This window comes from Leuresthes tenuis, unplaced genomic scaffold (genome assembly GCF_036924035.1).
Source record: "Leuresthes tenuis unplaced genomic scaffold, fLeuTen1.0.hap1 SCAF_12, whole genome shotgun sequence".
Taxonomy (NCBI): Eukaryota; Metazoa; Chordata; class Actinopteri; order Atheriniformes; family Atherinopsidae; genus Leuresthes; species Leuresthes tenuis.
Window position 1 is genome coordinate 20,688,533 of NW_027325366.1, and position 27,833 is coordinate 20,716,365.

Consider the following 27,833-nt stretch of genomic DNA (forward strand, 5'->3'; position numbering starts at 1 on the left):
TTCTCTTTTCTTGTCCTTTTCCACTTCACTTTTTCAGTAACAAACCGTGCGGGGTAAACGCTTTCAGTACAAAAACTAAACACACACTAAGTACATCTCTCTCTGCAATCACACTGGACATCGTAGGACTGCTGTCAAAATTGAGCACTAAACAAGGGTTTAGCTGGGTTTGTCAGAAGAGGCACACACGAACACACTCAGTCCAGATACAAGTCTCTTATGGCAACAGGTCGGTACAACAGAAGGCAGGAGGGCAAGAAAAGACAAATGGAAGACACTGAGGACCGTCAAGACTACTTCTCTTCACAAAGGGACTCACTGAACACAAGTGTGCAGAAGGAGAAGGGAAGGCAGACAAAAGCTTTAGAAAGGCACAGAGCTTTAGAAAGCGCATTCACCTAGAAATGACTACTAAAGAGGTGCCCCCCCTCACACACACACACACAAACACACAGTAGGAACATGAGAACAAGTGCATTTTGCTGTTGGCAAGAATGTTTAAAGAGTTGGTTAAACAAAAGCAAGTATGACAAACATATGCATCAAATTGCGTCGTGGTCGTCGCGTAAGAAGCTGAGGCCGCAAAAAAACAGCATAAATGACCTTCAACGACAAGGACCGTGATTGTTACAGCAGATAAGTGCGTTATACAGTAAAAGAAAAGGTTTGGGTGAATCATTTAATGGCACCGAATCACACATTTGATGTAGAAGACGATCTCTGTCCGTTCTACATTCACATTTAGTATATGTTAATCCGAAAATGGACAAGATGCTTTTCGGAAAGAAAAAAAAAAAAAGGTGAGATAAAGACTGACGGGAGCAGAAACTTAGAGGAGGTTCCTGTTGCCGAAGATGTTGTTAGGGTCCACGTAGTCCTTGACAGACTTGAGCATTCCAATGCCGACATTGGAGACGGTCTCTCTCATCCACTCCTTCCGAAGTTTTCCCACTGAATGACAGAGGAGAGAATAAAAAAATAAATAAAAAAATTAAATAAATAAACAAACCAAGGAAGACGACCATGGGGGAGAAATGGAGGAATCGGCATGGCTGATTGCTCAGCAGGCTGCTGGGAGCCAATCAATCTTGTGAGAGTGAGTGAATAAACAGAGGGTGATAAATGCTTTTATTCAGAGAGGAGAAATGTTTTGCATGGCATGATTTATGGAGCTCAGCAGACTATCAAACTCATTAGGCTCTGTGTGTTCCCAAAGGAGGGGACGGCTGGCGACTGTAGCGGTCCGTCCCCGGCTCCCTCACTCCGTGGAGCCACCACTCCTCTCCAATTCCCTCCCTCCCGAGTCACCGAGACCGTTTTTTCCCTGTGTGTTTCTGTCTCATTGTGCACACAAGCACCGCTCCAGCTGACCCACGAGGGGTGTTGGGCTTTGCTTTCCTGGGCGCCGCTCTGTGCCCTGACATTGGCCTGATCGCCACGAGGCTGCCAAAGCCGATCACAGAGCACCACACAATGGTCCTTTGTCAGCACGACTTTGGCCGTCTGCCGCACCTCGTCATCCCATCCAAACCCCGAACCGGAGGAGCGAGAGTGGCTTCGGCATGAAGCCTGGTGAGGGTACCCATAACTTCCCCAGCTGTCCTCTCTGACACACTCCACAGCGTCTGTGCCCGACAGGAGAGTCTGGAGCCAGAGACGGGGCTGGAAACCTTCTGCTTGTTCAAGTCGTAAAAAAAAAACAACAAAAAAACCCTGAAACTTCTATCTCAACAGTGCCAATAAAGCTGAATATTTTTTTGGAATATTCAACTGTTTTTATTAGATTTTTTTGGTAAATATCAATGCGTGAGCTTTAAAATGTCAAAAGATGTTTTGCCAATAGCCGAGTCAAAAATAGACCAAAAACAGACAAAGGTGGCTTGTCGAGGAATAAAGCTGTTACCAAGCTCAGCAAGCAACCGACCCCCCCGCCCCCTCCTTTGGTGTATTTTTTGAAATTCGACTGAAGGCACATTATGGAGGGAAGAGGAATTAATGACATAGAATATGAAGCAGGACGGACACAGGAGTGTCAGTGTATATAGATCTGTGGTCACATGTTAACATAATGTACATTATCCTTCCAGGGTAAATGGAGTTAAATTAATAAGTCATTTATTCGCCACAATTAATCCTAATTAATTGCCAAACTGAAGAAGAATTTGGTGGTACTTGTTGCTCAAAAAGCATTTTTTGAAACTTTGAAACTTTGAATGTGTTAATAGACAAACTGCCGTTTTACCTTTAATTGCCTCCCTCTTTTTTTTTTGTGCAACAGAGTTGGGTAAATGTTAACTTTTGGAGGTCATGCCAGTGCTGCACAAACGCTCGATATCTCCATTCCAAAACTCACAAAGATAAAGTGAGAACAGAGCAGCTTGGGACAGGTGCTGTTCGCTCAGAAAACAGTTGAAAGCAGCAGTGCAATAACTGGAGATTAGATAGAAGAGCGTGAAACGGTAGAATCCTTGATGGGAGGGTTCACACAACTTCCTTTTCCTGTTTTCTGATCACATGCTTTTCTCTGCATCAGCAGCAGGGAGCCCCAATGTTGACAGGGCATGATGAGGGAAGGGGCCACCCTGACGCATTACAGCGCCATGTTATCAAAGTCCAGCCAGGAAATCCAGATGGGGATCAGCCATGAGGCCACTGAGGCCCCGTCTCCTGACAAAACAGGCCAGACAGCAGGGTCACCAGGGACTCTGATACCACACAAACATCCAGATGGTGACGGAGGGACCAATCAGCTGCTGCTCAGTAACTAAGACAGCACCCAGCTCTCTACCACCTCCCCCTCCTCCTCCTCTTTACTTCTTCCCCCTTTTACCACCTCCATCCCTCCCTCCTCTAAGGAAAAGGAGAGAAAACAGAAGGTGCTGCGACTGCATCATTGCCTCCATCACTGTGATAATTTACACATCTATCTTGTCATTTTCTCTCTTTCTTGCTTGCTATTGCAATCAATCTCACCGGGCTTGGTCTATGCAGCTGAGACATGCAAAGCAGAGCAGGTAGCTATTTCAGAAATTACTTTTTTTCCCTTTTTTTTAAAAAAAAAAAAACCAGAGTGATATTTCTCCTGTGTAGAAAAGCCTGGGGAAGTTCAGGGCGTGAGGGGAACGTCTCTAAATCAGGTTATTCTTTTTTGTCTCCTGAGCGCGGCGACCTGTGTGGAGGTGCAGCGGGCAGAGTTTGTGAGATTGAAGCTGTGAAAGGCCACAAAGTGAGGTGATGATGCCGGGTGCCCTCATACAGCGAGGGCAGCAGAGGCTCAGAGGAGCTTCGACTCTCTCTGACAAATGGGGGTCAGTGCTTGACAGGCAGGGAGAGGAGGCAGCCCTGCGTTCCTGAGATATGGCCAGGGCGGAGTATTGGCTGAGAGGCTGTGGTGCAGGGCTGATAGATGGATGACGCTCCCCGTGACTGATGTTGGACGACTCTTCACCACTGCGACCTAGTTAAAGAGGACACTTCTCCCGTTGTTCTGGCTGTAAGAGCCAACCTTTAATCAAATTTAAAATGTTTATCTCTGAACTTCAGAAATTGTCGTTTTTTTGTCAAAAAGCAGTGGACACGCGGTGGTTTTAGCGGAGCGTCCTGCAGGGAAAGGGTCAGAGCGCTCTACACGCCCAGATTCCTTTTCCTTTGCCCACGCAAGCACAACAGTGACCTGCTGTAAATACAGGGCCACAAAAATGTATATTTCCTCCAGTGCCCTCCCACCTCACCATCCTTGACTACATCTGTTTTGTTTGATGCACAAAACCCAGCGAAACAAGCTCCATTTGTCAAGCACTGATTGTGGGCAGACAAACCGGCCTGTCTGCGCCCAGATAGTGAGCCCCACTGTTATTAATCACAATTACAGAGTGGGCCTCGCACACACGGGAGCTGCATCAATATCCCCCCCACCCCCTCCTGGAGCTGCTCAGGGTGGCCGGGCCACCGTTTGGAGGTCAGTATACAGCCAGCGATAACGGCAGCATCATTTACCCCAACCCGCTGCCTCCTTATTATTAGCAATCTTTTAATTTTGAACCCGTCCCCGCCTTCAGGAGAAATTGTGATTTAATATCGCAGCTGATTCACTGCATACTGTTTTTGACAGGTGTGATGAATAGCCTGAAGTGATGTATGAAAACAGCGAGGCGGATGGCAATATAGATAAGGCAGCCATTTCGGTTAGCCCTGATGGGGCCCGGAGAGTTGTTTCGCAGCCCTTCCCAGCTCACGTTTCATTTGGTCACTGCTGAAATGAACAAATAGCAGAATCATTCATGTGAGCAGTGGGGAAAAAAAAAGTTTCTGGACATGTGAAGGAAACAGTGAAAGCTCTCAGACCAAATGCACATTTACAGCACGACTTGCTCGCTCGCCAGCACAGAAGAGCGTGCTGGGAAAGCTCGCCATGCTGTCGCTGCATCTCCGTACAACTGGTTTTTATGAAGCAGGTATCCCATTGTTCAATTCAGTGTGCTTTTTATGAACAATCTAAACCTGCTCTGTGCAGTGTGAGAAAGAAGGTATGAAATTAGCATTTGGTACCTCCGTGGTGATGTGACAAGCTCCCTCCATTGGCAAGGATCTCTTCTCTGGCTGCATGCTGCGAAACACGAAAAAACAAAAATAAATTTGAAAAAAATGTCATTTTATGATGCCATATTTCAGCATTCCCTCTGCGGGCTGCGGGATCTTTGAGGAGGACAGATGATGTCATAATGTTTATGGAAATAAAACTGAACCCACCTCCACTTGTTCATACACATGCACTGGATCACTGAGTCCCCTGTAGTTGAAGGCAAAGTAAAAGTAGACACAGGCACCGGCGTCATACGTCTGCGTCACCCTGCACGAACAAAAAAAGCATTTAAAGGAGCGGGGGAAAAACTATATAATGACATCCTCTGAAGATGTAATCGAAAATAAAGGGCTTGTCTTTATGTTTACCAGAAAGCAAAGAGAAAACTTAAGCACAGGCACCTTTAATAACAACGCTGTCATACATTATATAGTAATCTGAATCGTATAACAGAATCATCTGAGCTGTATTAAAATAAACAAAAAAAAAAGGTGCTTCTAATCAAAATGCAGCTTGAGTTCAGGTGTAATAGCCTCAGAGTTAAAATGAAAAAAATGCTCCTTCAGTTTGAATGCTGGATCTTTGGCCTCCCTCCCTGCAGAGGAGCAGGGTGCAGAGCCCTTGTTCATTTGACATGGCCCATCACCTGGCACTCTGACTGTTCTAGAGGTTAAATGGACAAATCAATCATGTGACAGACTGCAGCCGGGAAATGAATGGCTGTGGCATAATCAGGCTGAGGCCTAATCTGTCCGCAATCTGCGAGCGGCAGCCTGGTGCTCCTCAACCAGCTCGCCGTCTGTCTGTCACATTGTCCATCCGTCTGTCTGTCTACGTAATTCTGGCTCACTCAACAAGGACTGGCTTAATGCCTGAGCACTTTGTGTTTAGAAAGAATAAAATATCAAAACAATTGTCAAACAAATGCCAAAATTAAGAATTGTATACGCTTAACTGTTGGTGTTTTTGGTTTGGTTTAAACATATGACAAACACATTCTAACTTGAGGAAAGTCTTCCTTTCTGCTCGTGTTGAGACGATGAAAACATGGAGGAATTTAGTGACGGATATGTTATTCTCGCAGCTTTTACATATCTAAAAACAAAGCACAGAGTACAAAAACACGTGACATATTAAGGTTCGTGACACAACAAACATGGCTTGTTTGGAAGGGTTACTAGGAGAAAGCTTCTTCTCCCTCTGGCCTGTGTGTGCCAAGCTGCATGGAAACAAACCACACGACTTCTGGAACAATGGCCATGAGACAAACAAGACTAAAGTGGAGATGCTTGGTCATAAACTACAGAACAATGTTTGGTGAAAACCACACCCAGCACATAAGCACAAACACTTCATACCAGCTGTCAAGCATTGTGGCGGAGGGCTGATGATTTGGGCTTGCTTTTGCCGCCGCAGAACTTGGGACACTTTTGCAGTCTTTCGGTTTACCATGAACTGAGTGACTTGGCTGAAAATAGGTCATGCAACAGGACAATGATCCCAAATGCAAACTCAAATACATAACAGAACAGCTGAAAAATAAAAGAATCAATGTGTTGCAACGGCCCTGTGAAGAGACCAACAAACTTCAACCTACTGACGCAATACTGTAAAGAAGGCTGTGCCAAAATTCCCCCACAAGGATGTGAGAGACTGATAACCTCATACAGAAAACCATTATTTCAAATCATTACTGCAAAATGAGGTTTCAAAAACAACCGAATCTGCATTTTGGCGTAGTTTTTGTTAAATAAATGATGCCAGTGTGTGATATGTTCATCTGTGGTAGTTTTTACCTCATTTCAACACTTGGTAATGACCAGATCATTTATTTTTATTATGACATGCAAAACCTTACGACTTAAAGAACAATTTAAAGTCTTACAGCAAGCACAACAACATTATTTTGTTCAAAGGGTAAATGTAGCATCCCACAAAACTACAATAACACGTCGCTGGTTTGATGAGGTGCTCTTCTTAGACTCATATCAGCGAAGAACAAACAGACTTGAGAGTGAATATCTCAGACACGGCATAGAAATCGGAGGGAAAATGGGAGTGATCTTTTCATTTTGATTAAATGATTCATTAATTTCACAATTAAAAACATGATATGCAGGCATTTTTTCTGCCCCAGTGTTACAGCTTGCAATAGACAGTCAGTATTGCTTTTGAATTCTTTATCAAAACTGTTCTTATTAATTGTTACCTGCAAGTGGATAATGGTGGAAACTGAACTCCTTTATCTTTACACTCTCGAACGATGCGCGCCTTTACATTCCTGCAAATGTCCAACACCCTGGAAGTAAACGTAATGAAAGATTTAATAATTCATGACTAAACAAGACGACATTGCAGTGCCATAACATGTAGCTCCTGAAGCATTTTGCGCATTTAAAACATAACAGTGTTGTGCATGGGGAACAGACTGCAAATTAAATCAAATAGTGGTGGCAAAATGATCAAAATCCAGAAAGTGCCGAGGAGGCCAAGCAGGAGGAGGACGACAGACTGACTAACGCGACGACCACTGTGCGACAGATTCCCACTGGTGTGGAAATGGCCGCCAGTCCTAAGCATGTGCAGCCGTGTGTGCACTGTGGAGGATGGGGAGGAGGATGGGTAATGAGCCAGGCACATATGCTCGCCTCGGTGCCTGATCTCTTGGTCTTTCCCGTCAGGCATGTTACACAACAGGGAGCTGCACGTGCTGCTGTTTGTTGCGCGAGAAAAGCCAGATGATGACAACATGTCCAAAAAATGCAGATCGTGAGGTGACTTGCATATTACAACGTCCCCATATAGAACAAATAGTCAAAGGTCTGTGTCCTCTGTCAGATGAATGCGTCAGTAATGGTGGAGCTGTAGTCTTCAGCCTACAGCTCCACCATTACTAGCACAGTCGTTTAAAGCAGAGTCGAGGATGAATGCAAATGACAAGAGGAAAAGAGAAATAAAAGAAAAAACAGGAAAAACAGGAGCAGGGGGAGAAAAATGGACTGGATTTACCTGTCCCAAGGCACAGAGGTTTCAAAGGACTCCCCGATCACATAGTAGTCCATCCCCAAGTCCTGGTTGGAGGACAAAACCAACATTAGGAGGCGGATAAGTTAATGCATTCAGCACATTTACATGCAAAAGATGAAAAATATTTTTTGACTCATTGGATTAATAGGTGACAAAAAGTCCACCAGACAACTACAATTTCAATGTAGTGACTTTTTTAGTTTTTGTTTCAGTAAGTCTGTTTAATACGAAGCATTATGTTGCATACAAAGGTGAAAAAGAGCACAATCTTGAGCAAAACTATTCTCTTATATTGATCAATAGTAACTCAGGGCAAGCCTGGAAACAGGTCTGGATCTCAAAACTCTGCAGAATGCATTTGCTGTGAAACACATCAGATAAATCAAAGAAAACAATTATGGATGTTTCATAGATTTAATTAGCTCAATCCTCCTTGTCAGACCCTCTTGACTCTGCAAAAACACCTTCTTCCACGAATGCACAGTTCGTGGTTAGCTGTATTCCCCAAAGTCCCGCTCCTATTCTGCATCAGAATGTGGGGGAAAAAAAAACAAAAACTAATGCTGCGTGCACCAAAGAGAAAGAAGCAGTGCACCAGAAAACAACATCAAAATGTGGCGCATTTCTCTATAGCTTTTATGTTCGTCACAATTACCCGCAAGTGTGGCAGGGAGATGAACGTGACTAGATGCATCAAATCAGGATACACAGTTAACAAAGGCTTCATGCGCCACCCTGTAACCTCTTCCAACCAGAATGTAGGCTCTGACCTTATTGGGAAACTGTAGCATTCCAGTTCAAACTTTCGTACAGATTAGAGATAAAACACCTCTTTAGGTCTTCAGAAGCCTCTTTCGCTGCTAGTCTGTAGATCAAAGGAGTAATGCTGTACAACATATCTACAGAACGTTCAAAGCAGATAAATCTGTTCTGACAAATGTGCTGTGTGTTACGCTCAGTTCTAGAAGGACAGTGGATTCAATTGTTTTGAAAATGCAGATGTAATGCTATGTTATGAAGTAGTGCTGTCGCAGCTCCATGATGGTTGTCCTGCACGCGGTGAAGTGAGACTATAGCAAAGACTTCTTCTTTCTCAAGAAGAAATGCACAGAAAAAAAGTTAAATCCCAACAGAAAGCTGTCAGTAACACGGTTACTGAAGTATATGTAAAAGCCCTGCTTGGTGATGTTTTTGTGATCATCAGAAAGGCCTCTAACAGGACTGACCCGAGTCAACTCGCTATTGTCATTCTGTCAGTAGCCACTGTGCTCTCCTGCCTCAGTGTTGGACACACTGACAACAACTGTGACCAGATCAAATCCAAGACCTCCTGAGGTCATATTCTGCAGCCTTTCATCGTTGCTCACTATCCTATCTGCTGTCAAACTGCAATCACCCCGCCCGCCCCACCTGCCCGTTAGCTCAGTCGGAGGAAAAGCCAGAGAAGTGACCCACCCGGAGGTAAGCGATGACAAAGGTCAACATGTAGCCCCTCTGCCCATTGTCCTCTCCAGCTGCCAGGCCCCTGGAAAGACACAACGGGGTTAATATTTAACAGCTCTTTTCTTTCAGCTTTGTTGCTCAGACCGCTCCCCCTCACAACAGCTGTCTTAAAGCCTGTCAATCCAACAATGTACAGATCAATGCCGCTGTGCTCCGTGCGTCGCCACAGGTCAGCCACACATCTATCACCTGCAGTGGGTAATCACATTTTCATCTAACATCCAAACTAATCAGGCCAAGCTCATTAGAAAATCACTACATTGATTTTTCACCCTTCTTCCTGTTTCCCAACACCAGAGGAAAACATTCCTCGCCAAAACCCATGCTAACTAATCCATCACTGACACTTTATCTGATGGGTGATCACGATTTCTTTCAAATAATGCAATTATGCAGAGGATGCTGCATGAAAGTGACAAGCTCCTTCAGCTTTAATGGCGTCCTACCACCCAGGGAAGCAGTCCAGCTACCTGAAAATCTGGGCATAGGGCCACACAGTAACACTAACAGTAATAGATAATGAATAGGCCTGATCCGGGAGGAAATCAGTTACACTGACTTATTGAGAGAGACTGGTTTCTTATATTCAGCAGGGTGATGGCTGAAATGGATTACAAATTGATGGAAATGGGCTCTTGAATTGAATACATATTTCACTTACAGAAAGATGCAATAAAAAAAACAAACAAAGAAACACATTCAAATAAATAAGATTTTCATGCTCCCGTTAGCTGCTGAACTTCATCCATTCCGACCAGATTCAACATTTGCATCAAGCACAGTGTGTTAGCATGTTTCACTCATCGTCATAAAAGACATGTTCTAAACATTTGGATAAACAATATAATGAAAACCAAAGAGTTTTGCCATCAAATGCTTATTGGTTCATGTTTTTTTTTCTCAGGCTGGGAAACAAAGACTTAAAGTGAAAGCTGACAATTCTGTCCATTTTTCATTTTCTTATTTATTACTGAAAACTTCCGAGGATGTTTTAGAACACTAGAAAGCTTTATTTTGTTTTTTTTTCTTTAAATAAGGCACTTTATGAGTTAATTGGATTAAGATTAAGACATGCTCAAGCAAACAGAAAATAACTGAATAATGATACACTTAAAAAGAAAAAAATAACAGCATACGAGTTGCTAACTATGTCCTTTAATTCAATGACAGGAAACCAGAAAACAGGTGTTTAAAGGTGTTTAAAGGTTTTGCAAACTTTTGTTTTTTTAACCACCTTTTCTTATCAAAATAAGGCTTGGTTATTTTCTGTGTGGCAAAAGATACCGTGAACCCATCTGAGAGACTACTGTGCTGTTCTCTAAGCTTTAAATCAGGTTAAAGATACTGGTTCCCTCTCAAGCTGGAAGTCTTCACTGATCTGTTTCATGATCAATCACATCAGCAGAGCACTACCCAGCTGTGTCCTCTTGCCCTACCCTGTCCTCAGGGGACTCTGCCCCACTATCACTGCCCAAACCACACTTTATTTGAAATTACAGGTGATCTGACAGGAGGACATCCACAGGTGATCCATCAATCCACAATGAGGGTAACTACTGAGTAGAAGACCTCAGTCTTAAAAAAAAAAAAAACAGAAATCTGTGCTTCCGCTTACTGTCAGAGATTAAGAAAGCTTCACACCCTGCTTAAAGTCACACGTAACGACACTTTTCTGTGCTTAAGCTGCCCAGGATCTGTTCTCTTCTCGTTTCAAAAACAGCAAAAAGAGCAAATACTCACCCAAATTTTGCAGCGATGTCATAAACTTGCTTCTCGTGCTGCAAAACCTTCTCGCGGTTTCCCTCAAACAGCAGGGTGGCCACACACAAGCGGTCCTGGTCAAACCCTTTGAACTGGAAATGAAAACGCTAGCGTCAGTTTTCACGTAAAAAAAAACCCACCAGTGCTCACTTGTAATTATCGTTCCTCATTTATTTGATTTAATTGCCGATTATTAACCTTTGTGATGTAAAATTTCTTCAGCCCATCCAGAAAGGAAGTAAAAAGCGAAGATACTTGAGGCTTGAGGGCATGACCTGTGAAAATATCAGAGAAGTTCATTTTTTAAGGGGTGGACCTCACAAACTGAAGCCATCTTTCCCCCACATCAGACAAAGCATGACGCCATCTGCTTCCATCCTCCAGAATTATGAGAGGCCAAGCGAGTCAGATTTATTTGGGGTTTCAAACTAAAGAAGGAAATATAAATGGCAACATTTGAATAACTTTATAACTGGCCAGTGGCTGCCATCGACAGCGACTATAAATCAGAGATTTTCCGAAGGGAAGTGGGGTTGACACGGTGATATCCGTCTTCCTCACCCTCACTTTTTGATTTATTCCTGATCGGACGCACAAAAGCGCCTGCGGACAAGCGAAAATGAGGGGCTGGGGCCAATGGGATGGTTATCAATCACAGCAGGGAACTCATGGGTGATGTCACAGAGACTTAACAGTTCATTTATTTCCCCCCATGCTCAAGTCTCTTCATCACTTAGTGTCCTAATTGTTTCTACTCCAAAATGTGATTGCAGGTCCTAAGGTCTCTCACAGCCATCATAGCAGTTAATTAATACTTAAAATCCAGAGAGACAAAGTTACACCTTACTCTACTGCCTGCGATTTGATTGCAGCCGTTTTTACACAGATTTGCTGTTGTTCGTAAGTATCAAAACTGGACCTGTAGTCCCAAACCCTAAACAACCTTTGAAAATATCAATTTACTGAACAGCCAGTATGATAAAAAATAAGGAGGGAAAAAAAAAGGTGCCTCGAGTTTTAGGCATTGTTAGAAAATAAATAAATAATAATACCGGTCACTTTATCTTTCCTACTTAACGCTAAGAAGTGCCTACACTGTGAAAAGTGGAAATATGGGAGAGATAATGAGATCCTCGGGGACTGGGGAACTTTACAGAGATCTCTGGCAATGCCAGATGCATTCCAGCAAACCTCAAGTAACAACATCATAAAACTTCAACGCAACAACTACTTAATTTTTGCCAGGGTTATTTTTCATAGTGCCTCAAGTCTCGGTCTCCCTGTACGCACGTGTGTGTGTGGTGTGTGTGTTTCTTCTGCAGAAATAATAATCAATTTAACAATCTGATGCTGCAGAGGTTGATTTCATTGAATGCAACACCTCAAATATTCATAAACTGAAACATCAACCGTAAGATTGACAAACAAAATGCAGTTTGAGAAAGAGTGTAATCATTTGGCTGCTGGTTAAAACCCTACCATGTGCCTCATGTTTCAAAGCTCTAATTAAAGCTGAAGGTTACAAAAGGACTGAGGGAGTAAAAAAGGGAAGAAGAAAAAAACACTCCCTGGAAATGAAAACCAGGTCAAATAAAGTCCTCTTTGTACAGTGAGGAGTCACCATAAGACATGTGTCACTTAAAACGAGAGCAATGTTCACCCAAAGAAATGCTTCCAGGTCTGGGTTATATTGTGAATGATCACACGAAACTTACCAAATTTAAATTGTTCATTATCCATGAGACGTATAGATGCTGGAGCACACCTCTGGGGGATGAAGAAAAAAAGAAAAAGAAAAAAGGTTTGTCAGTTAGTTTGAAACAAAGTTCCTGCAAAAAAAGTCAGAATAACAACAATTAACTGAGCCAAAATAAAGCAAACCCATATTATTAGTGAGACTAAAGACCCCATTACATAAGGTTCTCTGTTTAGGTTGTCACAAAATAGAAAAGAAAAAAAGGAAAGTAGAAATTAAACTGCTCTCATTGTGTGAACTTACTAATGGATATGCATAAAAAATAAGTCCACCCTGGTCCTCAAAAGCCTCCAACTAAACTAAAGTTGATGGTTGATGGCTTGGTGTGTTTAAGCTGTGAATTAATAGTAGTATATATTGAAGCTACTATATACCACTAACAGACACAAATTACTATCAATAAAGGGCTTAAATGAGAGAAGAAAACATCAGATGACTTTGACCTTTAAGGATGTTGTGACTATAAACACTTTCTGCTGTGTCTGTACACCCGGCACATAGATCTGAGCTTTAAATGGGTGAAGAGCTAAAAAAAACGAAAAAACATCTCAAAAGTCTCATTTTCAAGGGTGTGTTAAGCACAGATGAACTCGATACCTGTTTGGCAACCTCTCGAAGACAGGCGACTCCCTGCTCAAAGCTGGGGAACACCACCGAGCCGTATTTCTGATACTCTGGCATGGGACGGATCTTCATTGTTACCTCGGTAACCACACCCAGGGTTCCTGGGGAAAACCACCGAGATTTTGAGAAGAACAAAAAAGAAGTCTATCATTTCTTGCAATTTACATGAGCCACGTCTCTCAGAGTTGAGCTTAAAGAGCTTTTAAAAAGGGCTCTGGTACACATCCTAAGGGTCAAGTGGGTGACCTCTGTCTCACGTTTCATCTGGCTTTCAACCCCACACTGGGTGGGGAGGGGGGACTAAGATTTATCCATGTAGGAGCAAGAGGAAATAAAGCAGGGCACTATCAAAGGCACCAAGGCCAACAGCAGCAACACTTACACAGGTACAAGGAAACCTCTGGCTGACATTACGACCCCCTCAAAACTGTCAACCATTAGTGGCTGCTGCTGCTGAAGGACTCAGGTTGCTTGTTTTGAAGCTGCTTCATGCTTATTAAAGAAAGAGAGCTTGTATCTCTGAAAGTTAGCGGTAGGGAATGTTGTCAGATAGCTTTATCAGATTCCTGATAAAACTTACCCTCCCAACCTTCGGTTTAAATTTTGAGACGCTACACTTGTTTTTCTATGATAAAGTACTAATAACCAAGCAAGCCATTATGACCAGCTGACAGTGAATGACTCGTGTGGCTCATGAAAAATATCCTAAACAACTCCTGCCAACTGTTACAATCTATTTCACACTTTTGGACTGTGTATCACTACCAGATGAATTGCTGTGTGGGTTGTGTACTTCATTCGGGGAATTGGTTTCATTTCCAGCCCTGGCAGAAAGGAAAACGTGGATCGTTTATCAGTGACGCCTAGAGCACATTTATACGAAACTTCAAAAAAAATAATCATTGTGTCAGTTCTTCCAAAACTGGACTTTTAAAATGCATATAGGTCTGAAATCAAAACTATCAAAACCAAACTAACACCAATGTCATGGGGGGTAGAATCGCTTTGCTTCTATACACTCGAATAGATGTCAATGGAACTAGACAGCACATCCTCCAAAGCTCCGTCTTTTGGTAAAAGCAGTAAAGTTTAAGTGTAAATTTATACAGCCACAATCCCAACAAAGCTGTTTTTTTATTCACGTGGCTTACTTTTCATTTTGTCTGATGCCTTGAAGTGCCAAAAACTCAAAAGCAGCCCGCTTAGCCTCTTAAAGCTGTTACTCTGCTCTAATAAAATCCTAATCATAACCGCAGCGTCATCTGACAAAAATCACAATTCAACTAAAGACTAAAGTCCGTGGACATGTACAACGGTCTCCCACAGAGAAAGTCAGAAGCAGCACAATGCCTTCAACTCTTTCCCTTTCTTTGCGTGAGCTTTCGTCGGGACGGTTTAACCCTTATGCATGAAGAGGTGATTGTAAATTGGCCTAAAGTGTGAGTGTAAATAAGCATGTTTGTTTCTGTCCAGAATAAACCCCGCCGCAAACCTCCATGACTCTCTGTAGGATGAAATGTGTGCAGTTTATGGCTGTGTGGACAGAAACTTAATCTTTGCTGATAATTCTAGCACTATTTCTCTCTCAGATGAGAGGATTTGTTGCTTTTTGCTGTTTTATGTCATTGTAAACTGAAAATCTTTAGATATTTTTTTTTTGACAGATTTAATAAACATTTTTCATCATTTCTAGACATTTAACAGCCCAAGGAAGTACTCAATCAGCCTCTGCAAAGCAAACCTTTTGCTTTGCTCCTAAAACAGACCAACTGCTTTATATACCAATCCCTTGCGAACATAACTATTGTCCATTAGGAGTCTTCATCAGCCAGTTATGGTTTTTACTGAGCTCCTCTCGACTCTACATGCCACATGCTGCTCTATCGTGGCCTCCTGGAAAACACAGTCTCACCCGAGAAAAGACTCCTCCTCCTCAACGGCATGAAGGAGGAGCCAGTGAACAAGAGAGCAACTGGAATTTGGAGAAAGGGAGATAGAGGAGCTAGACATTAAAGTAGTGAAGGAGGGGAAAAAAGCTAATAAGAACAGCAACATCAGAGAAACTCGGTGCCACAGAGGGCTCTTTGCCTCATCTATTGACAAATTTCATCCTGAGGATTAGCATTTGTGTCGGGGAAACTATTCACAACATTAAGTAACAAAGATTTATGCATTTTGAAAAAAAACTAAGCAAAACAAACAACCCCCCCCCAAAAAAAAAAAAAAAAAACTGAGTCGAAGCATTTACCACAGTGAAACCGAACAGAATCAATCATTTCCAGATAAGCATTAGTTGGCTGCACATTAAATTATCTGCTGCTGAAAGGAGTTGAAAAGGCAGAGGGATTATCACTGATCCCTCCAATCATTCCTTACGCTGGTTGAATCAAGAAGAAAGGACTGCTTTGCATTCAGGCTACTTCAAGGTCAGAGAGATAGATACGACCCTGTTGTTGTGCAGAGAATGAGAAGCTTGAGGTTCCACCGCAATTTCTAAGAAAACTGATGTGTTCAACTTAACATGCAGAGCATAGTTGAGGGTTTTTAATGTGGCGCTTTGCTGTTGTTGGTGTGGCCTACTGTCAGGCTGCAGGATGGGGTTCTTAGGTTGAGGAGGTAGATAATTTTAATGAGACCATGTGGTAGGGTGACCTACTTGTTCCACTGTTCGTCCTCCCAGGTGAGCATGAACTCCCAGAGATGTGTGGTCCTGTCCTATCTCTCCTTTGTCTACCAAAACCCAGCAGCAAGCTCTTCTTTGATCGTATTAATCCTGACTGGTTTCTTCTTAAAGACCAGCTTTTGAGATGTGGCGCAGCTTGCAAAAAGTGCTTTGCAAAAAGTACGCGCTTGAGTATTCTGATATCAGACTATACTTTTTTTAAAAGCTCTTGTGGAAGGTTTCTGCGTTTGCTTCACAATGTTTTCAGGTGAGCAGCAGATCCGATCAAACAAAGCAACCATATGAACAAAATTAAACAAAACAGCCTCGTTTTTTGTGAAGAAACCCCTTCTGATTTTCAGGGGACTTCACTTTACAGTACAGCAGATCCATCTTTAACGCTCTAGAACTATGGACGCACACTATAATAGCAGCTGAGACATAACTGGTCAGTCTATGAGAAAATTATTGTCATTGTTCAAGCCCATTGCTCTCTAAATTGTCCACAAATGAGAAGCTTAAGATGGCAGTATCGCTATCATCCCTTCTCTACCGATTCACATTTCAGTCACGTAACTGAAACTATGTGAACTCCCAACTCCAAAGACTTAAAAATCACTCAGGAATGACAACATTTCGTTCGCTGGATCATTAGCCATTCGCTCTCAAAGTCATACTGTCAGGACAGAACCCACGACGCTAACATTATCTCTGAATTATGGCAACTGTTAACCAACACACGAAGCCTGAGCTCACGTTTTCTAAGCTGGCAACTTCAAAGTGGCTTAATATGGTGTAGATCACAGTAAACCTCAAGTCAGCACCTTTCAAGACTTGCATTAAAAAAAAAAGAACCAAATGACCAAATTCATTTTTTAAAAATGCTTCATTTTGATCTTATTTACTGATCTGGTTGTGAAATCACATCCAATGAGCACACATTGAGAGTTCTGCTGCAATCCCAGCCAGCCCAGCCAGGGAGCAGATTGCTGAGCTTTGTTGGGCCAATATAAAGTTTGTATCCACAGCTGTTTAATGTAGCGGTGCCAAGAGTCGCTGAACCCCCTCATTATGTAGGGGGAACCTGGCATATGGCAGTATTCTCTGTGGGCTTTCACAAGGACAGGGCACTGCAGATGGGGTGCAGCGGACACTTGCTTGGTTCCTCACCAACACCCCCTCCATATCTGCTTTAAACCACTGCTAGTTAATATGTAAGCGGCGCAGAGCTTGAGAGCTGCCCTGATGTAACTGTTTTATCAGAAAGGCCCACATGCTAGAAAACCCACGCTAAGTGTGCACGACTGTGCTTGCATGGTGCGGTGAGCTGAAATCGGACAAGAGTGAGCAAACCTTCTGAGCCCATGATGAAGTGGTGAATGTCTGGCCCCGTGGACATGCGTGGCCCCTGACAGCTCTTTTCAATCACCCCTCGTGGAGTTACCATCTTTATGTGGACAACCTATCGAGGGACAACACAGCAAAATAACAAACAATGGCATCATTTCCTTCTCTGCAAAAATCATCAATTGGATATGACTGAGCTTGTCAAATGTGTACATTTCATAACCGATACCAGAGGTGTTAGTAAAGTCCACAAAACTTTAGCTAATAACTTACTCTCTAATTGCTGTGCAGTAACTTGTGAGCCCTCACATTGGGTGTATGGATCAAACAAGCAGGGAAGTTAAAGGGAGGGGATGTGACTCACCAGGTCCTCAATGTTGCCATAGATGTTCTTCTTCATGCCTGATGCTCTAGTTGCTACCCAGCCCCCCAGGGAGCTGAACTCCATGGAGTCTGGCTCATGTCCTGTACAGTAGCCGCTCTCATTAAGCTGAGATAAAAAAAAATAAAAATAAAAATAAAAAGGACAGACAGCGTGTGTTTGTTGTGGTGTTTAAAAAAATGAACCAAAAATGTTCGGAAAAAACTCTGATGTTGTAAACCCGCAAGAATGTTTTAATAACAAGCAAAAGAGAAATAGCAAGAAGAACGGGGGGGGGGGGGGAGAAAAAAAAATAATTGCAGCTCTGCTGCTGCATTTCATTGCTTTAGTTATACTGCAATGTAAAAAAACGGTTTTATAGCGCTGCAGATTTTTACAACAGCTTAAAATAAACCAAGTGGAAGGAGGACAAAACATCTGGAAGTGGAGCAGAAGTGGGGTGTCAAATATCAGTCAGAGTGTATTACTGTCGTATGGAAAATAATGGCAGTGAACTCTAGTTGTCACCTCCAACTGACAAACGTTGGCTTTAAGAACATCAGTTAACAACAATAACAGAATCCTTTCCGTGCTCATGAAAACTTGATGCTGCACAACCCCGTCCACTGCACAAAATACCACAAAGAACGTTGTTACGGCCAACATGTCCATTACATTGTACCTCTTCGATGATCTGATGCAAAAAGACCTTTTGAGAAGAAAAACCGTTCAGATGCACTGTCCCTTAGGCTTTGAGAAGGGTGTACGGGTCATCAGAAGCACATTAATTCTACTCAAGGCAGCGTTATTTTTTAGAGATCGCATCTTTTGGCAAAACATTTAACAATAATGATACTAAAGACTTTAAAGTATGAGAACAATGCCCCCCAGAAGCACAAGGGTAAGGCAGGTTTCCTTTAACCACGCACTCCTCTGGAAGGCAGTTTATAATTCAGACCCATCTGCTCTATCAACTCGGCCCTGTCTAAATGCAGAGGTGGAGTCTGCTTTAGATGCAGCTCACGCATTCCTCCACATCAAACGCCCGCTCCCTCTCCATTTTTCTGAATTAGCTTGATGGTGCCATCTGCTCATGACCACCATCTCACTCTCTAATCCCCCCCCCACCCCGTCAGCACTGTTCTCCTATCTCAAACTCCTACCCAAACCCTGTTAGAGCGACTGAGCAAAGAGTAGCAAGGTGACTTAGCATGCAGAGCCAGCATAAGAATAGTCATACTGTCTGATTGCCGGCAGTCAGTGTGAATCACTGAAAATGGACAAGCGATGCTTACCAATCTCTCTAGATCCTGACCGACAATGCCAGCCTCCACGTGTGCGGTTAAATTCTTCTCGTCGATCCACAGAATGCGGTTCTGTAAAAAAAAACAAAAAAAAACACAAACACATGACAGAGGAAGTCATAAACACTGTAATTTAATGCTTTACGGCTAAAGAAACTAAAGATGCTGCCCAAATGCTGTTTGTTTGAGTTGAGCAGTACCACAGGTTTGACGTAAGTTATAAGATCTCACTGTGAAAGCCGTCTATCATCGTGCAATTAATCTAAACTCTAAGTCTGTGTGCGTCTGTTTAAGGACTCAGTCTCTTCACAGTAATCTTAGAACACAAAGAATTTCTTTGGGAGCTACAGGAGGGAGATTACAGTCATCTTACATGAGGTTAACATCCAATTCCAAATACATTCCTCTTGTTTAGTCCACAGAGCACGTGGCTTTCCCCTACCTGCAGGAAGTCATGTCATACCTGCCATCAATTATTCTCCAGAGGTAATAAACTTTATGTTCCCATCACATTGCTCCTTTCATGTGTTTCCATTGGAGCCACTTCACCTCTGACCTCCGACATAGAAAACTGGTCACTTATGTCCATGGCATCAAACTCAATGACCGGTAAGGCTAGCAGCATCCGGACAGCTTGTATATCACCTACATGTGGGCCTGGATCAAAGGGCTGTAGTGTACTGTTGAGCATTTTATATTCCAGCCAATGAAACCTTATCATAATTACGAAGAACGACCATCTATTAAAATTAATGGATGATGCTATACTTAGGTTGTGTCTCAATACACACAAGCAGATACAGCAATTCTTACTTTGGCAGCAATTTAAACATCTCTGTGTTACTCAAGTTCCAATCACAATGACACTATATGCAATGTTATAACGTAGAAACAACTAACTGTTTTGCAGGATAAATAAAAATGATTTAAATGATGATAATAAATCTCTGTGGGTTGGCACATCCATCGGCTGCAACGGTATTTTGAATGTTAAGTACAAAGATTTTGGTGACAAAAATACCATGTGCTTTGAACTGAGTTTTGCCAATACCAGTTTTCTGTTCTCCGCTTATAAAGAGAAAATCGATCAACTGAGTCCCATTAAATAGGTCAATAAACGGAGACACTCACAGCAATGAGCACAGACAGCTACTGTGACATTACAGCTCCAGCTGACGCAAACGGAGAGCTCAAAGCTTGCTTTATCCAAAAAAGTGGTAAGTCAGTGTCATATCGTGTGTTAAACTCCATTGTCATCTATCCTCATGTACAACGAAGATGTTTACATACCATCTGTGAGGTATCCAAAGAGACAATGGATCGAGTTTCCTCTGGGGGGCACTCTAGAGCACTAGAGACACTAGTCCCACCTAAGAGAGAAAAACAACAGTTAGAAGAGACCTTTTTTTTTTTTTTTTCATTTCCTCAGCACACAGTTTAACTCGTCACAGTGAGGGAAGCTCAGGTGGAACTAATAATGGCTCAGTTTCATTAAGAGCCCCTGAAAGCCATGACGGTGACCCACAATCAAGATGTCACGACAGGAGTTACTGTGGAAAAGCTTTCCCACAGGTCATGTGACCACACTGGACGGTTTCCTGTGTTCGACACAAACACCCTCCTGAGTTTAAAGGCCACACGGATGCTGCGATGTGGCTACGATGAGGACTGAAAACTGAAGCGCCCGAAGATTTCAGAACTTCACTCACAACTCTGCCAATTTTGAACTTGGATTTTAAACCGTTTATCTAGAACTTGCTTAAAAGACAACATAAAACTCTGCTATGTTTGCATAGTTTGGCCTCTCTCGTTAAAACGAATATGCTCATGTTCATCAAACCTAAAAGGTCCAAAGTAAAGATGTAAAATGAGGATGCAGGATGTATGTAACTCATTCTGTGGGTGTAATTTATCGAGTTCTTCTGCAAGACCCGATGCATCAGGATTGAACTGCAGAAATGAGTGACTTATCAATGATGATTTATTTACACAACTCTCCACAAACAGATAAGATAACTTTCTTCCTTTAACCATCATGGAATATTTGATAGAAAACAAGAGACAGTGGCATTGCCAGGGTGAAAAAAAAAGAAAAGGGATAACATATGAGCTGCAAATATTTGATAAGTTTGGGACGGTAGCCCAGTAGATTGAGGTGATTGATATCATTTTCATTTCCAAGCAGCATAACAAACACAGCAGTGCAGGGAATTCTACGTGGCATCCTTTGCACAGTGAGCATAACCTTATTTCTGATTTATTAATTACAATTCAATCCCAAGCACAGGATGGGGATGAACCATAAACCCAAGATCATGAAATGTAAAAACACAAGTGTCCAGAACATGTACTGTGTGAAAGCTAATTGGGATGATCAAAGCTTTTGATCCTAGGACTTACCTCCGTATGGCATCAAACAAACATTGTGTTTGCACGCCAGCTCCACAATTTTCGCTACATCACTGTGACAGTCTGAAAAACACGGAAACAACCGTTTTAATAAACCTGGCAAACGTAAAACAGAAAAAAACATTTAGTAAACGCCACAAAGCACACACATACACAAGTTAAACAGAGAAAGAGAGATGGCTTGTGTGTGTGCGATAGGCAACATATGAATTTACTGTAGCTCGCTGTAGCCATTAGAGCACAGGCACAAGCAGAGAGGCTGGCGTAGCTTTTGATTTTGCCTGGGGCCTTCCTCAGGCAGAGTCAGACTGCGTGAAGCTCTGCTCTCTTGGGTGGGATGTGCTGGATCAATACAGATGTGTTTCAACCAATCACTGGGCCCACATCCATTCACGCTGGAGAGGTGAGTGAGTGGGAAGAGCAGCAATACCCACCCACATGCATGTGCTTGACTGGCCTCAAGTGCTTTACGAGGCAGTGAGAAATGCTTACATTCTAGCACCTTTTTTTTTTCCCTTTTCCTTTCATCCAATTAAATATACAGCTTTTGCCAACAGATTACAACCCAACAACCCTAGCATCCACTTAAAATACACAGTTCGACTTTGAGGGACAACTGAGGAATGCAAATTATGGATCGAAAATGTTTATTATACACAGTAAATGAGTGCATTCGCCGGGTTGGGAAAGTTCAAATTCGGTGCCAGCGTGGATGAGAATATGCCTACAGTTGCTTGGTGATTTGCTGCCCATTTGGGAGATTGCTAATCAAGTTTCAACCATCAGTCAACACTCATTTGCATGATAAAATAGTGCCAGCCATAACAAGAGAAAACCAATCTCAGAATCATAATTCATGGGTGTACTGTGCAGGGCCAGACTGTGGAGTATAGGGTGTCACCCATCCTCCCCCTGACGCTTCTTATTAAGCTTCCACTCATACATATTAATATCCCTGCCTCTGCAGAGATTAACCCTTTAAATCATCTAAGCCGGTGGGAGGATCAGTGATGCTACGTGGGAGGAGAAAAACAGATCGGTTTAGGAAGGGTGGGGGGGGAAATCACAGCAACAACACAGCTTCTGAACTCACTCGGCCAAACCACCATATCTGGGATGCGACCAATTTTCCCCTCTCTCAGAGCAAAGATCTCATGCAAGCAGTGGCCTGCAAGAAAACACAAATGCTAATTAGACATGAACTCCTTATTGCTGAACATAGGCTGATGCAGGCTGCAACATTTTTTAAAAATGACGCTGTACGTGCAATTCCTTTTTGCCTTACCGTGAGCACGAAACACCCGATCTTCTACATCGTGAGAGAAGGGAATACCTGTGGATTTCAGCTCTTCCACGAAAGCCTCATTTAGAGTGGGAGGCTGCACAGCACTGCTGCTCAGAATGGGCTGAATGAAAACAAAACAAAAGCAGAAACATTGTGGTTTCAAGTGCCGTATACTCCCATTTACTGAAAACCCCAATGACAAAAACATGAATTTCACTCACTACTGCGGGAGTTTTATGCTGCAGATTGGCACCAAACGTGCTTTCGAACCAATCTTTGAGTCCTGGAATGATCATACCACTCAGCCTATACCTGGATTGGGTGAAGGAGAAGTTAGCTACTTTTTTTTTTTTTAAAGTCTCCAGCCACAGCAGAAATGAAAAATTTGAACTGAAAATATCTAGAGTAGAGTAGGAAGTCCAGTGAGGCTCTGAGCCAGAGCAGCAGCGACAGGGCTGCTCCTGTGATCGCCCTCACTGTCCCTTGCATAATTGAGCTGCTGGTAAAGATGCGGTGTGCTTTTGTCCAAGGCACAGCGAAAACACACAGAATAATGAAAAACCCTTTGTGACAACGAGCACTAAGAAACAGAACACCATCTATTCACCCCAGCAATGGCTGCTGGGTAAAATGCAGGTATGCTTTTACTTGGGAGGGCATGGAGCAGTTTGTAGCAAGTGCTTGAACAGGAGGAAACAATTTGCTATGCAACATCCTGTTTAGCTAATTACTCAAAGTGCATCCTCATGCATACCGCGCCCGTTCCCAATGTCCTACAAAAACATTAACCACCTACGACTCTGCACAGACCATGCAAGGCAAAATCAAGATGTGGGAGAGGCTATTCTTTCAGTCTGAAACTGGAGAAGACTGAAGATAACAGGTTTTGTTTCTGAACACCTGCAGGCAGTCAAATGACATCTTTATTCCTCCTGTAATCTGTAAATACATTATTTTTACCCACCCTAAAATGATTCAATTCTGAGCAGAGAGGATTGTTGCTCCTGCTAAATGAGCATTAACAGCATTCAGCAGAAAGGCTGAAAAAAAAAAATCACAACCGGCGATCTTCTCAGATAACAAGCAACAGTTCAAATGCCAACCACTAGGTGGCAGAAGCACCACATTGTTGTGAGCGTAGGAAGGAGACAGCAAATGATTTCAAAAGCAGGGTTCAAAGTAGTGGCTGTGAAAGAGATCAATGCACAATTCCTGCCTCAAGTCACACCAACATAATGAATCCTGAAGCTTAATGCAGCCCCTAAAACAAGATTAAAGGGAGTGAATGTAATTGATATCTTTAAATCACCATCTGATACCAGTGAGCAGTGCCTTAGAGCAATGAGTGATACTGTTACCTTTTGCCAGTAAATTCTGCTTGGCCTTTCTTATTGAAAAGGAATTTTGAATCGCTGTATCCCCAGCCATTCCATTTCATAATCTCCTGCCTGTGGAAAAGCAAATATTGGCACAGATTAGGACAGCAACTTGTACTCTTAAGTTTAGACATGAAATATCAGAGGGGGTTACAAAAACACACGAAGGTTCTTTCTGAGTGATAGACTCTAATGTTGCCCCTACAGTCCCTCTGAGTTCTTAAGGGAAAGCTCTTCCTGACAAGCTCAATCTTCATATTGATATTTGAATCTCCGGAAATCACTGAGAGAAAATGTGCCAAAGTCTCCATATTTTTATTCATCAACGGACGACCTCACTCTGAGCTGCAGTGTGGGAGGCTGCAGGCATGCACACCTACAATATTCCCTCGTTGCCCGTCAAACCAAAACACTTTGCACACAGGCTCGCAAAAACCACGCCGAGGCGACGCAGCCAAATAGCATATCCATCAACAGAGGAAGTTGTCGGAGCGGTGAGCCATTCCCATCTACTGTGTTCACCTACTTTACATGTATTGCAAATGTCGGTAATTCTTATCCGCGCCTAGTTTAAGTAGAGCTCTGTTCTTCGCTGTACAAAGAGGAACCACAGTGAGAGGAAGATAACTGATTTTGTTCCCACAACATGGCTGGGCTTTGCTGTGAACATAGGATGTGTTATTTTCTCAAACAAATGCAGTTCTTGCTACGGCTAAGGACCATATCAATATATCCACTATTAAAGTTAATGCTTCATTATCTTCGCTTCATTATTCCTGCACAGAGTCGACTGTGCTGCTCACAGACATGCTGACAAAAGACAGCTCTGCAGCCACTTAGAGATCCACAGTAACTCACGGGTCACTTGGGATGCACATACTATAGAGTAAAGATTATAAGATCACAGCTGTCATGTTTGAATGCCTGCAGAGAGCAACACACTCATACTTATAGAGTCACACTTAAATCAATACTAATGAAGCCTCAACACCAATGATACGTTGTAATAGCTGCTGAACATAATACAGAAGAATGTATTTGGCCCGGCAGTGAGAATAAACCAAAACTCCCATCACAGTTACCAACAAACCAGTTCAGACAACAGGCACGGCAGTAAGAAGTCTTGTTGCATTTCTTTAGATATCTCTCTAGCCCTTGAATTTACACCCAAACACACTCACACAAAAAAAAAAAAAAACATCTGTTGCATGTTTGTCCATCTGGAAGCAAGGTCTGTCATCTGGTGTTTCTCTTTAAATTAATCCTCTTTTTTTTTTCTCTCCCTTTAAGAAGTTTTAATTTGGAAAGTTTTGTCATATGCAATATTTTATCTGAGAATAAAGGATGCCAGGTGTTGTGCAGATAGTGAAGCAAATGAGTGATTAATCATTCTCAGACATATAAATCAACTTGGCATGAGCTAACTAGATATAGCATAAAGGAATGTGAACAAATGGAGCTCAGACATTTCACAAAGACACACATATGTATATATATCTATATATATATATATATAAGATATGGCATCAGTGACTGCACAAACGTCTAAACTGTTGGCGTTTATTGCCATACAAAACAACAGCACAAAACTGGATTTCTTAATCAATTACCATTGGTTTGTTGTATTAAACCACTGGGTTTTAGCGAGTGCACTTAATAAGCTGGTTGGTAAATGTATAGTATACATTATCGGTTGCTTTTCATCCAAATGATGAATTAGGCGATTAGAATGGGAACTTGGCAGGTGCTTCCTCTGATAAGTCCAATGCCCTATTTCACAGTTTTACCCTGATCTGCAGCAAAATGTAACGCTCGCTGCCTTTGCCCGTGCTCCGTCTCGCCACTTAAGTCAATGAAATGTGGCTGAGTAGTTCTCGCACATTCTTGCTGTTAGGACACATACCTTCACCTCAGCCTTTGCCTTGGCAGAGGAAACATCCTATTAACACCGCATCGGCGGTGGTGTCTGAGGCACGCTTCGACTACAAAACGTACCACAACTGAAGATCTCACACAACCTGCCAATCAGGAATTATGTCTGACAGGAAACACTTGGGAATGTCGGCAAAACCGCAGTGAGGATCAGCTGAGTAAGTGTGTGTGGTGAATCATGTAATAAACAGAGATAAATGATCATTTCATTAGGGCTGTGGGTAAGCACAATGAAACAAAAGAGAGGCAAAGAGCTTCCTGACACCTGTGAGCATTTACACATACTGATACTACTAAGTAAAATAGCTTTAAGAGAGTCCATAAGGTGGTCAAGTAACAATACCTTGTGAAATTCTGTAACTACGCTGCTTTAATGACTGATAACCGATGCTGCCCTTTGTTTAACTGCTCACAGTTCTGTTTAGTCTTTTCCTGTTTTGTCTGATCAGTCTTCTTCTGAACTGTCGAATTGACATCGGGATAAAACAGATGAGTCCAGATGACATCATATTTTCCAATACCGTTCTTGTAATGAATCCACTATAACCAGATGTTTATACGTGTGGGGCGCTTCCTACAGGAGTAGCTGCTATTATCTCAGACTGACACTAGATGTCAGCAATTATGGTGGCGTTTCCTCAGAAGGAACTGAGCAGGCAATAGGTTGAAAGTCAGGCCACCAGCTGTCTTGACCAATCAGAGCAGCAGAGGAGACAGAAGTTTCATTGTTGCGCTGCAGCAACTCTTGTTGCTGTATATACGCGATGTTTTATCCTCAAAGTGTGCCTGTGCAAAAAGGATCTGATCCAAGCGATTCATCCGTAAAGCGTATCTAATCATCAATTGAGTATGTTACTACAACAAATATGTCACACAGCTCGGTAGCTACAGATACCGACTGGGTGATGAAAAGGATGAATCATACATAGCGGTGTCCCCACCGTTCGACTAAATGTAGTTTACGTAAAATGCAGCCAATTCGACTGTCTACTTTGTTATGTGGGGCACCACAAAATGCCAGAACAGCAAACATGTTAACACTTGTGTAAAGCGTTTACAAACTCATTGACAGTGACAGTGTCTCATGAGACTAATTAAGCGATGTGTCATAAGTTGCATGACGAGCTAACTTTGGGAAAGTGGACCAAACCAAACTCTTAGCCGCACCCACTCCGTAGCAAATGAATGGCTACTTTGTAGCCGAGTGACGTTAGCTAGCAAGCTAACTACTATCCGGTTTAACAACATTTAGCAGCGTTTTTAATGTCTAGAGGACAAGTGACAGCCCGCTTGTCACCATAACCCGCCTGGCTTCCTTCGAACTGTAATACCCGCCTGTCTGACTGAATAACTAGTAAAAGCCACTGAAAATTAACTGTAGTCCACCGCTCCATCGCAGCCTTGTACCTCCTTCTAGGCACCGTCTTCCCCTCGCTGGAGACATCAGGTTTGCTCCCTTGGGCTTTGCACTCCGCAGCTAGGAAAGCTGTGTTACCCTCCACCGGTCTCTGTAAATGTCCGGCAATTACACTCAGTCTGTGCTGTGCAATCCGGTGACTGTCGGAGCTGCCGCCGTTGCTGTTGGACGCCATGCTGCTTCCGTGTTTGTGAAGGGAGGGAGCGGATCCATGAGCGGCTGTCAGAGGTCAACACAGGGAAAGTGCGCTGCCTTCACCGACTGTAGGAAATATCGCATCCAAGCCATAGGAATTACACTGAGGTGGCAAAGTTAATGAGTGCAAATATTTTCAGCTGTCAGGTTTAGAGACAGAGAACGGTGGGGGGATTTTTATCATGATTTAAAATGAATAACCAATAGTGACGCCGAGGTTGCGAGGGTTAGGTATTTATAAAGCGTTAGACCAGATTAGAACTGAAATTGTAGGTCAGTCAACCGAGGCGTC

The 27,833-nt window shown here is 42.7% G+C and overlaps 1 protein-coding gene across 1 annotated transcript; it reads right to left on the reverse strand.

The window, feature by feature from the left end:
* Window positions 1-27,555, reverse strand: agps (alkylglycerone phosphate synthase). Its single transcript, XM_072397018.1, has 20 exons — window positions 27,337-27,555; window positions 23,980-24,069; window positions 22,843-22,933; window positions 22,622-22,742; window positions 22,430-22,504; window positions 21,328-21,399; window positions 20,218-20,297; window positions 18,919-18,999; window positions 17,627-17,752; window positions 17,269-17,377; window positions 13,227-13,354; window positions 12,589-12,640; window positions 11,072-11,148; window positions 10,853-10,965; window positions 9,065-9,134; window positions 7,592-7,653; window positions 6,792-6,881; window positions 4,750-4,849; window positions 4,549-4,606; window positions 1-951 (listed from the first exon to the last, which is right to left on the reverse strand). The coding sequence occupies exons 1-20, from the start codon at window positions 27,519-27,521 to the stop codon at window positions 830-832; spliced, it is 1,902 nt and encodes a 633-aa protein (XP_072253119.1). The 5' UTR covers window positions 27,522-27,555; the 3' UTR covers window positions 1-829.
* Between the last annotated feature and the right edge of the window lie 278 nt (window positions 27,556-27,833).

Coding starts and splice junctions, on each gene's coding strand:
- agps (XM_072397018.1), bottom strand. CDS start 27,521: ATGGCGTCCAACAGCAACGGCGGCAGCTCCGACAGTCACCGGATTGCA. Junction 24,070..27,336: donor AAGACGGTGCCTAGAAGGAG/GTACAAGGCTGC, acceptor GCTTTTCCACAG/GCAGGAGATTATGAAATGGA. Junction 10,966..11,071: donor AGAAATTTTACATCACAAAG/GTTAATAATCGG, acceptor TTTCATTTCCAG/TTCAAAGGGTTTGACCAGGA.